General features: G+C 45.0%; 1 protein-coding gene across 6 annotated transcripts in view; it reads right to left on the bottom strand.

The window, feature by feature from the left end:
• The window catches only part of TBC1D1 (TBC1 domain family member 1), a 114,488-nt gene that overhangs the window by 22,311 nt on the left and 76,372 nt on the right, over positions 1-15,805 (bottom strand). For 2 of the 6 annotated variants that reach the window (XM_058193917.1, XM_058193922.1), the window contains 4 exons: positions 14,046-14,332; positions 7,822-7,980; positions 6,474-6,593; positions 2,900-3,039 (listed from right to left, as the gene is read on the bottom strand). In XM_058193917.1, the coding sequence (XP_058049900.1) occupies positions 2,900-3,039; positions 6,474-6,593; positions 7,822-7,980; positions 14,046-14,332 (706 nt within the window). The remainder of the gene's footprint in view (positions 1-2,899; positions 3,040-6,473; positions 6,594-7,821; positions 7,981-14,045; positions 14,333-15,805) is intronic. The other 4 variants (XM_058193918.1, XM_058193919.1, XM_058193920.1 and 1 more) reach the window with 4 other exon arrangements.

Raw genomic sequence — 15,805 nt, 5'->3', positions numbered from 1 at the left:
TCTGGTTCTTCTTTGAAGATGTTTCACTTCTCATCCAAGAAGCTTCTTCAGTTCTGACGTGAAGAACTGAAGAAACTTTTTGGATGAGAAGGGAAACGTCTTCATGGAAAGACAAAGTCCAGTTGCCTTTTGAAAAAGTACCTTTGGGACAAACACACGAGTCACTTTATGCAAGATTTTACAGTTTTTCTGAGCAGTGAACTTTATAGATACCCCGAATGACTCCATGTTTAGCTAAGAATTTTCTACAAACGCCACTCATATACAGAACTTAGCAAATCATTTGGGCTGGATTTTCAGTTGTCCCTGCAAAATATATTCAACTAGATCCGAAAGACTGCACAAATTATTTTTCCACACTAACCAAGATACCGTGTTTCCCCAAAAATAAGACATCCCCTGATAATAAGCCCTCAATCGGGCTTTTGAGTGCATGCGCTAAAATAAGCCTCCTCCCAAAAATCATCCCTCCCCGAAAATATTTAAATGCAGAACTGGAAATCAAGTAAGATGGCAAGAGGAGCCCCGTCTTGCTCCACGCGCCTCAAAATAATAAGACCTCACCAAAAACAAGGCCAAGCTTATTTCGGGGTTCAGAAAAATATAAGACAGGGTCTTATTTTCGGGGAAACAGCCATGTTAAACCTTTGAGAATCATTTGTGTTTTGCTTCCTACCTTCTTCCTGTAAACATCAAATTCTAAAAAGATAGATTACAATAAAGAAAACAGCAACAACAAAAATTCCACGGTATTTTGGAATCAACCAATTTGTTTCCATATCAGGGCATGTAATCTGAATAATCCAATTGTCAGCGTTTTAGAAAAAACCCTCCCATATTAGCCATATTAGACCGGACCCTTCCATGCTACCACCAATATTTTATTTTTTTTAGAATTACAAACAAAATGAAGAGTGCCACCTAGTGAATTAAAGTGAAACGTGTATGTGATGCATTTGAATCTGAATACTTTATTTGGCCAAGTGTGACTATTAGACACGAGGAATAAAATCATCCCTCTCAAACATCATGTAGTCCTTGTTGTGACCCAGGCCCAATTAGGTAGTAGGAAACTCAGTCCGTGGAAAAACAAACGAACTTTATTCGAACAGCTGAGAATTACTTCATTCCCAGCATAGTTCAACTAAATTAAAGAAAATTCCTCCCAACACAAATTCCTCAGTCCTATCGCCAACCTTGGTCCAATTAGGCAAACTGCCAAAGGCCTTTCTTGGCAAACGTTCAGAAGTCACAAAAATAAATGCAAGACGTAGACGAAGCAGAAGATGAACCTACCAACGTTGTTTTCCGGTAAAGCTCAAACGCCGTTGCTGGTCTTTTTTAAGCCTTACGGGAGGGGCCAATCATCTCTTGGCCTTACTCCTGAGTTGTCCTCTCTGCTTGAGCTGCTCTTGCCTTCTGGCAGCTCTTCTCATGCATGCATTAGGAACAGGCTCCTCCTGTTCCTCTGCCTCATTACTATCAGTCTCTGGAGGCTCTGGAGTCTGCACCTCACTCCCTGATGGCCCTGGCCCAACCTCAGCCTCATCGCTGTCCGACTCCGTTTCCAGCTCCGCAGGCTTTTGGCGGACCACAACAGTCCTCGACTTACAACCACAACTGATGCTAAATGCATCATTTATTAAGTGGGTTTTGCCTTATTTTACGACCTTTCTTGCCAGAGTTGTTAAGTTAGTAACACGGTTGTTAAGTGAATCCAGCTTCCCCATTGACTTTGATTGTCAGAAGGTCGCAAAAGGAGACCACCTGAACCTGGGTCACTGCAACCGTCATAAATGCCAGTCAGTTGCCAAGCATCTGAATTTTTGATTTTTTTTCAGTGCCTTTGTTACTTTGAACGGTCACTAAGTGAAGCTGTTTTAAGTCGAGGACTACCTGTGTAGTGTGACTCTCCTGTGGCAGCTAAGACCCTTCCAACTCATTTTCCTAAACTATTACTCCTTCTATATACTTTATTCTGCCTCTCCTTTTTTGTACCACATTTGCAATTGTCCAATTTTTTTTAATTTTTTATTTACATTTATATCCCGCCCTTCTCCGAAGACTCAGGGCGGCTTACAATGTATAAGGCAATAAGGCAATAGTCTCATTCTATTTGTATATTTACAAAGTCAACTTATTGCCCCCCCAACAATCTGGGTCCTTGAAAAAAATCCCCTATGGGACAACCACGTCTGAATTTTGATGACGTGACCGTGTGGATTAGGCAACGGTTGTAAAGGCGAAAAATGGTCATAAGTCGCCGTTTTCAGTGCTGCCGTGACTTCAAACGGTCACTAAAACGAACGGTTATAAATCAAGGCCTAATCTGCAAGACACACAGTATTTTCTGTGTTTCGAAGCTGGTAATTCCAATATAGTCGGTTGCACTAAAAACTGCCAGAAATGACCAGCCTCCATTGCAGGGGTGAAATGCTACAGGTTCACTCCGGTTCGAGAGAACCGGTAGTGATAAAAACTACCAGTTCAGGCGAACCTGTAGTAAAAAAAAAAAAAAGCTACAGGTTCGGGCGAACTGGTAGTGTAAAAAAAAGCTACCGTTTACTCCGAACCGGTATTTCCGATGATCAGCTGTGCTGCGCGGTTAGCTTTGCTAGAAAGCAGGAAATCCTGCTTTCTAGCGAAGCTAAATCGCGCGGCACAGCTGATCCCTCCCCCTCGCAGTTCTACTTACCCAAGCCTCCCTTTGGTGCATACTGAGCATGCGTGCGCAACACACGTTTGGCACGCACCATGCATGCGTGCGCACGCCTCACACATTTGGTATGCACTGCACATGCGCACCCAGTGAACCGGTAGCAAACCAGTTCAGATTTCACCACTGCTCCATTGGTGACCTTCATCGAAACCCTCCCTTTAACTACAGATGGATTTTTACCTTCATGCCAACTGGAAGAGTCGCATCCTTTTTGGGGTGTCGCCACTCTTAAAAATATCTGTTGCCTCCAGGAATGTCGTCGAGCCTTCACAGGGGTCTCCGGGGCCAAATCTGGTTCATTGGACTTGGATTTGTTATCTCTAAAATCAGAAGTTAGAGAAGTTATTTGTTGTAGCTACCATTGCAAGACATGTTTTCTGTCGGGTTTTTTTACCGGATGAAACAAAGATACGAATTCTTTAAAGCAGGGGTCTCCAACCTCGGCAACTTTAAGACTCGTGGACTTCAACTTGAGTTGAAGTCAACGAGTCTTAAAAGTTGCCAAGATTGGAGACTCCTGCTCTAAACAGCAAATCCAAATCGAAAAGAGAAAATTACTTGCTTAATTCTTTAAACGATGAGCTTCTTGACAGAAATGACTCTATGTTGGGGTGTTTTGAATCGTCAAAAATATTCAGAAATAACATTCTCTTACCGCTCGCAGTTACAACTTTTTAATTAGTTTATCAGAGTATAAAATACTAAAGAAAAAAACATGGAAAAGGAAGAAGAGAGGAGGGGAAAAAGAGGGGGTATAATGTAATGGGAGGAAAAAGGCACCAACTTCCAACTCTCTTTGGCCCAGTCAAAAGTAACAACATTAGAACTACAACTCTTTTTTTGCTTTTACACAGCAAAAGAGGGGGTATAATGTAATGGGAGGAAAAAGGCACCAACTTCCAACTCTCTTTGGCCCAGTCAAAAGTAACAACATTAGAACTACAACTCTTTTTTTGCTTTTACACAGCAACATGTACAAGCCACTTCTATAACAATAAGCTTGTCTAATTTACAAAAACAGAATCAAAGTTTCAAATATTTTTTTCCCTCGTGGTAAACACAAAATCCGGAAGCAATTAAATATCATCTCTGAAACTGGATAAAAGAAACATTTTAACCATCTCAACTTCCCTTGCTGTGGAGAATAATATATCCTTCATTCCAGTGGTGGGTTTCAAAAATTTTTTTACTACCAGTTCTGTGGGTGTGGCTTGGTGGGAGGGGCAGGGGAAGGATATTGTAAAATCCCCATTCCCACCCCACTCCAGGGGAAGGTTACTGCAAAATCCCCATTTCCTCCCGATCAGCTGGGACTCGGGAGGCAGAGAATAGATAGGGGCAAGGCCAATCAGAATTTTTACTACCGGTTCTCCAAACTACACAAATATTTCCACTACCGGTTCTCCAGAACTGGTCAGAGCCTGCTGAAAACCCACCTCTGCTTCATTCTCATATTTTCAAATCGAGGCCATAATCGGGGTGGGTTCTACTTACCTACTGGTTCGCATCGTGCCCGCGCGCAATGAAGTAATTCTCAGCTATTCTAATAAAACGTGCTTGTTCAGGACTGATTGTGTCTGATAATAATTGCTTGGGGCCTGGGTCACAACGTAAGAGTTAACAAATTCAAGACGGGTTGGGCTTGGTCCCTTTGTGACTAGTAGATACTCTAGGCTGATTCCTCTTTTGACTCCACTCTAGACTCTGTCACTCTTACAGTATCTGGGACTTTTTTAAAAAAAAACACACAAGACGAGAGTTGAAACCAAACATAGTTCTTACAAAAGAGTATTCCAAACGGTGGAGGCCATTATCAGGAAGGCTTGGTGCTTGGTCTCTTCCCCATGGACCTTCATGACTAGATAAGTAGAGTCATGCTTGGCAAGACGCCCTCGATATATCCCAGAGCAATACCGTAGAGAGCAGGGTTGTCAAACTCAATTTCATTGAGGGCCACATCACAGGGATGGGCTTCAAAAATTTTAGCGAGGGGTTCTCTCCCCAGCTGCTGGGTGGGTGTAGCCTAGCTGGCCTTCTGCACCACAGTGGGGGGGGCGCGCTTTTGCCCTCCCCGGGCTCCAGAGGCTTTCCTTGAATCGAAAACGGCCTTCCCAGGCTCCAGAGGCCATCTAGAAGCCAGAAACAAGCCCGTTTCCAGCCTTCCCGAACTTCCGGTAGGGTCGTTTTTCACCCTTTCCGAGCCGCCACACGCGCCCTGAACTTACCTGCATCCAAAATGGGCCATATGGGGACTCCTGGGGAAGGATAGGCGGAGCCAGCCAGTAGTGGGATTTGGGGGTTCTCTGAACCGCACAGAAGCTTAGCTAGAGGTTCTCCCAAACTCCTGCGAACCCCCAGCAGCCCAGCCCTGTTGCATCAGGGCTGTGGTGGACTTCGAGGGGCTGAGCGGGCGTGGCCGACAGGGTGGTTGTGGCCAACTGGGTGGGTGTGGCCATCTTGATGCCACTCACTGGGCGTGGCCGACTGGGTGAGTGTGGCCACCTTGATGCCACTTCCCGAACTGCTGGCATGTTTCCTCTTCGCATTGTCTAGACCGGGCTGCAGCAACGTGGGCCAGCCCCTTATATTTTCCAGGAGAGCCCTAGCAGGCCAGATCCAACCATATCATGGGCCAGATCCGGCCCGCAAGCCCTTTGTTTGATACCCCCTGGTATAGAGCTTTCAAAGCAGAACTTTGAGAAAGCTAAACAGGGTCAGATACGGTTTCCTCCACATACAATCCTACAGCTGTAGCCCAGGGGTGAAATCTAAACATTTTCCCTACCAGTTCTGTGGGCGTGGCTTAGTTGGTGGGTGTGGCTTGGTGGTCAGATGACTGGGTGCGCGTGGCCAATAACAATAAATAATTTTAAAAAATTTCTAATCAGGAACCATACCTGTCTACCAGGCTTGCTTTAGTCTAGCAGAGCTATACCGATCTACTTGCCTTTTCTGGGAGTGCACCGGGCTACCTTCTTTAAAAATAGAGGCACCGGTCTACTAATTGTCTTTTTTTGGGAGGCACCGGGCTACCTTCTTTAAAAATAGAGGCACCGGTCTACTAATTGTCTTTTTTTGGGAGGCACCGGTCTACCTTTTTTAAAAATAGAGGCACTGGTCTACTAATTGTCTTTTTTTGGGAGGCACCGGTCTACCTTCTTTAAAAATAGAGGCACTGGTCTACTAATTGTCTTTTTTTGGGAGTGCACCGGTCGACCGTCTTTAAAAATAGAGGCACTGGTCTACTAATTTCCTTTTTTTGGGAGGCACCAGTCTACCTTCTTTAAAAATAGAGGCACCGGACTACTAGCCGTCTACAGCACTGATCAGCTGTAGTGCGGCCCTTTGAAGTGCCACGGCAGTCATTTAAGGCCGTTTGCAGTTATATCACCACTGAGAGCTTCAAGGACAGAGAAGAGGAACAGCGAGGTATGGGCGGTGGGGGCGGGCAGGGATTTTTGCTACCGGTTCTCCAAACTACCCACCCCGATCTCTACCGGATCGTGCGATCTGTTCCGAACCGGGAGCATTTTACCCCTACTGTAGCCCAAATCTTAGAAGGAAACAACAGCCAGGCAGTTTTGTGCCGGGCCCAGGAACACAAACACGGAGCTGACCTCAAACATGAAGACAATTTTTTTTCCTTTCTCCCTTGAACCACAATGACTTCAACCGCTAAACTTCCGCCCCCCTCATATCTGAAGTCCTCTTTCTGAACCAGCGATCCATTGACGGGAGCTGGTCCACCACCTACCTGTGGGACGTCCTAAAGTCCGACGTGACATTTTCATCTACAGGAGGCAGGAATTTTAAAAAATTTGGTACAGAAGAGGAAATGTGAAGTTTTCTCTGGAGAGAAGAACGGAAGGAGGTGCTGAGCGTAGTTGAAAGAGGCGGCTCAGAACGGGAGAAATTTAGCGGGGAAACGGGGAAAACACAAGACACGAAAAGAGAGAACAACACAAACGAGAAAGGAATAAGCAACAAATTAGGGAAAAAATGCAATAGGCATGAAAACAAAGCAAAGGCTAAGACTGCCCGTTGTATAATTTTTTTTTTTTAGATAACTTGCTTGGAGGCTCATTCCATTTTCAGGAAAGGCCACGAAACCCCCATTTCTGTCATTTTCTTTAGACAGTGTGTTATAAACACTGTAAACAGGGCTAAACAGAAGGCAGGGTAGAGGAATGTCATAAGATGAGACTCCAGATGTAAAAGGATGAGAATCTGTACTAGAAACTCTTTCTGTATCTATTGAAGATGTCCTAATTTTTTTTAAAAAAATTTTTTGTAACTGAGAGTGCATTAATATCAATGACATATATTACGTGAATCAATATGGGTCTATTTCTGTGGTGAAATTCAATTATTTTACTACTGTTTCTGTGAGCGTGGCTTGGTGGGCGTGGTGTGGCTTGGTGGGCATGGCTTGTGGACCTGGCAGGGGAAGGATACTACAAAATCTCCATTCCCACCCCACTCCAGGGGAAGGATACTGCAAAATCTCCATTCCCACCCCACTCCAGGGGAAGGATACTGCAAAATCCCCATTCCCACCCCACTCCAGAGGAAAGATACTGTAACATCCCCATTCCCACCCTACTCCTGGGGGAAGGATACTGCAAAATCTCCATTCCCACCCTATTCTGGGACCAGCCAGAGGTGGTATTTGCTGGTTCTCCGAACTACCCAAAATTTCCACTACCGGTTTGCCAGAACCTGTCCGAACCTGCTGAATAGCACCGCTGGTCCATTTGGATTGTGGTTTCCTGTACTGTATGTGAAACAAATGAGAATAACTTTGCGACTGGCTGAGCTTACGCTTATTTCAACCCGAGACTTTGACTAAGTTGCACCAAGTTTTATTTTATTTCTTCTCAGATTACGTGTAATTTAATTAGTTAACTCACAACCAAGAGCTACATCACAGTAGCAGGATAAGGGCTATTTTTGCACAGTTCTGAAACTGTTGACTTATTTCACTTTAATACATGACTTCTCTTGCAATGTACCAAATGCCTTTGGTGAAAATCTTTATGAAATGATGCACTGCCAAATCCACCCCCCCCCCACACACACACACACAACCTCTCTCTCCTCACCTCTTCAGCATGGCCTGCCTGCCTTGTTCTCCGCCCGAGCTATGCCTAAGGCGCTTGAAGAAATTGGGTGAGGAGGCTGAGGACGGAACTCGAACTGGAAGAGGCAGGGCAGCAGCTGGTGATGCCTGACTGGCAGAAAGCTTAGAGCTGCTGGCAGCCCTGGTCAGGTTTTATAAGGGAAAGGAAGGAAGGGAAGGAGGGAGGGAGGGAGGGATGGAGTAAGGAAGGAAGACAAGGAGAGGCAAGGGAAGGTAAGACGGGAGAGAAGAGGAGAGGACAAGGGAAGGGAAGGGAAGGGAAAGGGAGGGGAAGGAAAGGGAAGGGAAAGGAAAGGAAGAGAAGGGACAGAGTAAGGAAGGAAGACAAGAGGCAAGGGAAGGTAAGAGGGGAGAGAAGAAGAGAGGACAGGGGAAGGAAAGGGAAGGGAAAGGGAGGGGAAGGGAAGGGAAGGGAAAGGAAGGGAAGGGACAGAGGAAGGAAGGAAGGAAGGAAGGAAGGAAGGAAGGAAGGAGAGGGTGAAAAGGAAAAGGAAGGAAGGAAGACAAGGGAAGGCAGGAGAGGAGAGGGGAGGGGAGGGGAAGGGGAAGGAAAGGTGAGAAGGAGAATAAATGGATGGATGGAAGGAAGGAAGGAAGGAAGGAAGGAAGGAGAGGGTGAAAAGGAAAGAAGGAAGGAGAGGGAGGTGAGGTGGATGAATGGATGAATGGAAGGGAAGAAAAGAAAGAAAGGTAGGAAGGAAGAAAAGAAGGGAGAAAAAAAGCAAGGTCAAATAAAGTATATGCATACAGAAAGGCTGAAAGTAAAAATAAAGATATCACTCAAGCACTTTAACTAAGAGTAGGCCCTGTATGCAGAGGCAGTGACATCAAGATACACCATAAAGCCCTTTTACTGAAATGCGCTTCTTCTATGACCTTGGCTTAGCCTCTCATGGATCTACTGATCCTGCATAATAATATTAATAATATTATTATTATTATTATTATTATTATTATTATTAATAATAATAATAATAATAATAATAATATATTTATAATTTATAATAATTATAATAATTATAAAAATAATTATTATAATTAAGTTGCGATATTCCATGATTTTTTCCCAGTTCTTTTTCTTCGACTCTGGAATCTCCTGGTACTGCAATGTCAATAAATTGTACATCATCATCATCATCATCATCATCATCATTATACAAAATGACAGTATACACAGCAAACAGCATAGTTATCTCGTTTGCTGTGTATACTGTCATTTTGCATAATAATAATAATAATAATGATGATGATGATGATGATGATGTACAATTTATTGACACTGCGGTACCAGGAGATGCCAGAGTCAAAGAAAAAGAACTGGGAAAAAATCATGGAATATCGCAACCTGGCCATGTGGCTATGGATGAAACATGTAAGAGTGATACCCATTGTCACCGGGGCACTTGGTACCCTGTCCAAGAATTTTATAAGATACATCAACCAATTGCAGCTTCCTGCAATAACACCAATGGAACTGCAAAAAACTGCGCTCCTCGGAACATCGCACATCTTAAGAAGGTACTTGGTTGATACCTAGGACGCTGGCAGAACTCGTATCAACCCTTAGCACCAGTCAATGGTATTTGTGATGCCTTTTTGAATGTTCAGCTGACTGAGTTTCATGTTTAATGAATAAAGTAAATAATAATATTAATCATACGGTCAGAATGAAGACAGGTAGACAGAATACATAATGCACGGGGCAGGTATTGCTGCTTACAGCTTTAATGCTTGGCAGAAGTCAGGTTTTTAAAGGAGAGTAAAGCTGCTCGTTTCCCAGCCCTTGAGAGGCTCAGCTTTGGAAAGCTTGGTGAGATACCAGAGTAGAGAAAAGACAATCTGAAATATAACAACAGCGCCAAGACCAGTTTCTTTCTGACACTACTATCCGGGGTGAAATACTCCCAGTTCGGACTGGATCGCCCGATCCAGTAGCGATCGTGGCGGGTGGTTTGGAGAACCGGTAGCGATCGCGGCACGAGGCTCCGCCCACCCGCCCGGTTGTCGTTACTTCCTGGTTTAACCAGGAAGTCATGTGTTTCGTCTCTTCTGCCCATGCGCAGAAGGTTTTGCTTTTAAAAGTAAAACAAAAGGCTCCGACGATCACAGCTGAGCTGCGCGATCGTCAGAGCTTTTTCTTTACTTTTAAAAGCGTTTTTTCGCCCGAATAGATTAAAAAAAAATTCTTTTAAAAGTATAAAAAAAAAAAAAGATCGCGCGCCACAGCTGATCACCCCCCCCACGCGCACTGTTCTACTTACCCCATGCCTCTTTTTGCTGTGCACTGCGTGCGCGCACACCTTGCATTGGGTGCGTGGTGCGGAATGCGCATGCGCAGCCAGTGAATTGGTAGGAAACCGGTTCAGATTTGTGCCCATCCCGCGTATCAAACTACGCGCTGAACATGCTGTTAGTAGAGTGTGAAAGGCAAAACCAGACGGTGCAAGAATGCAAGGGAAGGAAGTCCCAAAACTAGCTTCCAACAAGCCAAGTTGTCCCACGGATCCTTTTTTTTTTCCCCCAAGAAGCAACTGAACTTTCTGGTTTTTCTTTGAAGAAGTTTTATCTATCTATCTATCTATCTATCTATCTATCTATCTATCTATCTATCTATCTATCATCATCTATCTGTGGTGGTATTCAGCTGGTTGTATCCGGTTCAGGTGAACCAGTAGCGGCAGCTGCGGAAGGCTCCGCCTACCTACCTGGATGTCATCACATCCTGTTTTTGACACTCTGTGCATGCTCTGTGGGGAATGGAAGGATTTCTATATTTATATATATATATATAGACCCCACCATCCGGTCAGAGCTGAAGAAGCGTCTTGGATGAGGAGCGAAACGTCTTCAAAGAAAAACCAGAAAGTCCCGTTGAACCTCTGGGACTCTGTTCCATTCCATTCTATTCCATTCCATTCCTCATTCCCTCATTCCTCTATTCTATTTTATTCCCTCATTCCATTCCATTCCATTCCATTTTTCTACTCTGTTCTGTTCTGTTCTGTTCCGTTCCATTCCATTCCATCCCTCATTCCCCTATTCTATTTTATTCCTCATTCCATCCCATTCTATTCTAATCCATTCCATTATTCTACTCTGTCCCATTCCATTATTCTATTCTATTCTGTTCTGTTCTGTTCTGTTCTATTCTATTCTTTTTTTTTACATTTATATCCCGCCCTTCTCCGAAGACTCAGGGAGGCTTACAGTGTGTAAGGCAATAGTCTCATTCTATTTGTATATTTACAAAGTCAACTTATTGCCCCCCCAACAATCTGGGTCCTCATTTTACCTACCTTATAAAGGATGGAAGGCTGAGTCAACCTTGGACCTGGTGGGACTAGAACCTGTAGTAATTGCAGGCAGCTGGTTTTAATAACAGGCTTCTTACAGCCTGAGCCACCACCATTCTATTCTATTCTATTCTATTCTATTCTATTCTATTCTATTCTATTCTGCATTCTATTCTTATTCTTGCTCTGTTCTGCTTTATTTCTAGTCTAGTCTAGTCTCATCCTTTTTCTGACAAAAATAGGGACAGTTGCCCCAAAGCTGTGACGCAGGATATTGAGTTGTGGCATGTTTATTTATTTAACCAGAGTTTTTCAACTGTTAATAGAACATAGATGAAGTTCAAAACCCTAAAATCCCACTCCTGTCTGGCCCCACCCACCCCATCCTGCCCCTCCCAGGACTCCCCATGCGGCCCATTTTGGATGCAGAGCGTGTGGGGAGGGCGAAAAACGGACCTACCCATTTCCAGCCTCCAGAGGGCTTCCGGAGCCTGGGGAGGCTGTTTTCGCCCTCCCGGAGGCTCGAGAAAAGCCTCTGGAGCCCAGGGAGGGCAAAAACACCCCTCCCCATGGTGCAGGAGGCTGGCTAGTCCACGCCCACTATGACCACACCCACCCAGCAACCGGGCAGAGAACCCCTCGCTAAAATTTTTGAAGCCGATGCCTGCATAAAATTCTATGTATTTTCTCTCGCCATGCCTAGTATGGGTTTGAATCAAATTGTCCGGCACGTGAACGAGAGCTTTCAAGAATTTTAGACAAAGGAAAGCAAAACACAACCTCTTCCTTTTATGCTGGATATCAAACCAAAGCAAAATCAACTTCACTTCTTCAAAATAAGAAGCGGCTTCTCTAACGTCTAAGAAGCTGACTTCAAAGGCTGACGAACAGCTCCACTTTTATTTTTTTTGAACAAGCCCTGCCTAGCTGGAAATATCACTGTGATAAAATCTGAAGGCATTAGAAGAAAACTAGAGACGAGGTTCAAAAAGAGGACAATGAAACGCCGTTATTTCAGAATTCTCACCTTCCTCTTTTCATTTCCTTTTATTGGTAACAACCCATCCTGGGCATGTCTTTTTTTTTTGTATTATTATTGTTAGGCGAGAAATAAAATTCTCATTGGCTTACACCCAGTTTTGCAGTGTTTCCAGAAAAACCACAGGTTATAGGCAGTCTACTAATCAGGGGAGCCCCGTTCGGGGACGAAATACCTTTGCCTCCTCCCAGCCCCCTCTTCCACAGGGAGAGACCCTGGGAACCCCACCTGATGGATCCCTCGCACTCCACAGCACCCCCCACCCCTGTGTTTTATTTTATTTATTTATTTTATTTATTATATTTGTATAACGCCCTTCTCCCGAAGGACTCAGGGCAGTTCACAGCCAATAAAAATCAAAATACATATAATACAGATTAAAAACAGTATAAAAAACTAATTCGATAAACGGCCTAAAAATTTTAAATATGATTAAAACCCCATTTAAAACCCCTATTTAAAACCCCAATTTAAAACCCCAATTTAAAACTATGTTCAAGCTAGTCCTGCACGCCGAAACAGCGACGTCTTCAGCTCGCGGCAGAAGGTCTGGAGGTCGGGGAGTTGACGAAGCCCCGGAGGCAGCTCGTTCCAGAGGGCAGGAGCCCCCACAGAGAAGGCCCTCCCCCTGGAGGTCGCCAGCCGACATTGTTTGGCTGACGGTATCCGGAGGAGGCCCTCTCTGTGAGAGCGCACTAGTCGGTGGGAGGCTACTGGTGGCAGTAGGCGGTCCCGTAAGTACCCCGGTCTTAAGCCATGGAGCGCTTTAAAGGTGATAACAAGCACCTTGAATTGGACCCTGAAGATCATCGGGAGCCAGTGCAGACTGCGCAGGAAAGGTGTCACATGGGAGCCTGGCATAGAACATGGCATAGAGATGCGAACCAGCCCTTGTCTCAGGCACTTTAGACAAAGGGGTATGTGTGTGTGTTGTTGGCCCTCTTGAGCATCCCTCTGAACTGCAGCCCCCGCTCTTCCACTCTCAAAGCCCCTGAGTCCCTGCACCGATTGGCTGGTGGCGGCCAAAAAATTGTCCTGTGCGGCCAAAAGCCCGATGCGAACTGTACTTCGACGAATGGGCCACGGCGAAGGGACCGGGATGGAAGGGCTGTGGCTGATGTGCCGTGGTGAATGACTGGGGGAGGGCCAGCTGAGGAGAAAAGTTTGTGGCTAATAATGCAGAGGTGAAAACCTTAAGGAGAAACAGGTGAGGCGAAGGGTTCGAGTCGAAAAGTCCGAGACTCGGTCACGATGGGTCGGACACGACTTCGCGGCTAACTCCAAGAGCCAATCTAATGCTGACTGTTAGCTGAGTAGACTGTTGTACATAGACATGAGTAATAAATCCTCTTAATCATCATCCTATATCCAAAATCACAAAAGATGGCTGCCTGCTCCTTCACCCAATTAATAGTTAATAAGGGTAACAAATTCGATAATGAATAAAGATGACTTAGACGTTGCATTCATAAAGCACATTCCCGTGGAAAGCAGATGCTGTTAAATCAACTCAACCAGCGGTGAGTTTCACATTTTCTTACTACCGGTGTGCTGCGCATGTGCACGCTCGCTTTGTAAGCGCATGCCTTCCGTGCATGTGCCCGGGCTCGAAAACGTGGCTAAGTAGGATGGCATTACATCCGGGCAGGTGAGCCCACCCGTAATCTTTGTTACCAGTTTGCCCGAACCAACCCGAACCGGCTGAAGACTACCTCTGACCTCAACATCTCGGACTGTCCATGCTGCTGTTATGACAAAGAATGAATCCCAAGGACCTTCTCCTTTGCCTAAAGTGGACATACCTGTAAACATTTCCTCCCCGTGCCTCTCCCCCCGACCTCGCTAGAATCTTACTTTTGCTGGTTTGCCGTCTCTGTGGTCATGGAATGATACCTCAGAAGCTTTCTTTGTGAAACAGACGGAGAGGTTTCGACAGATTCAAACGACTCCTGGGCTTCCAACGGCACGTGGGTCAGGGTGTTAGCTCGTCTTCTGAAGGCCTGGTAGGCTGATTGGGCAGGATGTTCTTCAGATGGTTCGTCGGATGCGGTCGAGAGAAGGTCAAGGTTGTCCACCGATCCGTTTGGTTTTAGAGGACTGTCTGGGGGGAAATGGTTTTCCTGGTCGCCGACCGATGTTTCCTGTCGAACAAAGCAAAACTGTGAACGAGCTAATCAGCAAAACCCAAATCAAAAGTTTTCATTTCTTTCCATCTCGAGCACAAAGTCCAGAAGCGGTTTCCAAGTGGGTGAGTTCTTTTCTTTGATTAAAGCAGTCAATTTAGCCACCTCTGGTGGCTCCATCAGTTTTTCCAACCTTTTCAGCACTGAGTGTCCAAACCAGAATGGGCATGTATGTTCGTGCATGTGTGTGCGCCAGAGCACTGTAAACCCGAAGACCTCCTGGCCCGCATACACATGCCTGTTTTTTTGGCTGTTTTTGGCTGTTTTTCAGGCTGTTTTCAGGATATTTTCCGGGATATTTTCAGGCAGTTTTCTGGGTTGAAAAAATGGCCCCAAAAAGGCTCCAATGCCCCAGGAAATGTCCCCCAAACAGCCTGGTTTTTGGCCACTTTCAGGCCGTTTTCCTGGCCTGGGAAGACCAGCTGGCCAGAGCGCATGTGCGGGCCAAAAATTAAAACAGCAGCAGATGACGGCACATGTGCCCATAGCGAGGGCTCTGTGTGTCACCTTTGGCACGCATATCATAGGTTCGCCATCACGACCCTATACTTTCTCTTCTTCCCTTTTTCCCCCTACACTATTTTCCTACTATGTTCATTTTCCTCTGTATCTTATATTCTGGTCAACCGAAATTGGATGGATCAACGTGTGCTGCTAACAGGACATTTAAAAGGGTTGTATTTTTCAATGCTAGCAACGACCAAATATTTGACGCAGACGGTTAGAATCAGTAGAATGCCTCCAGAAGTGGTACGGTGGCCTAGAGGTGGAGCTCTTGCCTCACAATCAGGAGGCTGTGAGTTCGATCCCTGGTAGAGGCAGATCTTTCTCTCTCTGGGTACAATGAGAATATATCTGCTGGAAAAAAAAACTCTGCATCTGTGATTCCTGCTACCAATTTAGGCGAACCGGCTGAATACCACTTCTGCCTAAGTCCCTTTTTTTCAGTGCCATTATAACTCTGAACACTCACTAAACGAACTGCTGCAAGTCGAGGACTAACTAGCTATATTTTCTTGCCTATCAGTACTGAGTAATTACCCAGATGTTACATATGGTAAGTAGCTAGGTCTATTTCCCAGGCTTAGCAGCACATTTAGGATCAAATGATTTCGATCTTTAAAAAATAAAATATAATCATGACGGCAGGAATTTATCGGAGGCTAAACATTTTACGTCAAGTGAACTAACATCAAAAACATCATAAAAAAAGGACAACAAAGAATGTTCTTTCTGCGCCAACTCAGTAAGCTCAAACTGCCCAAGGAGCTGCTGATCCAATTCTACAGAGGAATTATTGAGTCTGTCATTTGCACCTCTATAACTGTCTGGTTCGGTTCTGCAACCCAACAAGAAAAACACAGACTTCAGAGGATAATTAGAACTGCAGAAAAAATAATTGCTACCAACCTGCCTTCCATTGAGGACCTG

This window comes from Ahaetulla prasina, chromosome 8 (assembly GCF_028640845.1).
Source record: "Ahaetulla prasina isolate Xishuangbanna chromosome 8, ASM2864084v1, whole genome shotgun sequence".
Lineage (NCBI taxonomy): Eukaryota > Metazoa > Chordata > Lepidosauria > Squamata > Colubridae > Ahaetulla > Ahaetulla prasina.
Note: the sequence above shows the minus strand (reverse complement) of the source record. Positions and strands in the feature narration are given on the sequence as shown.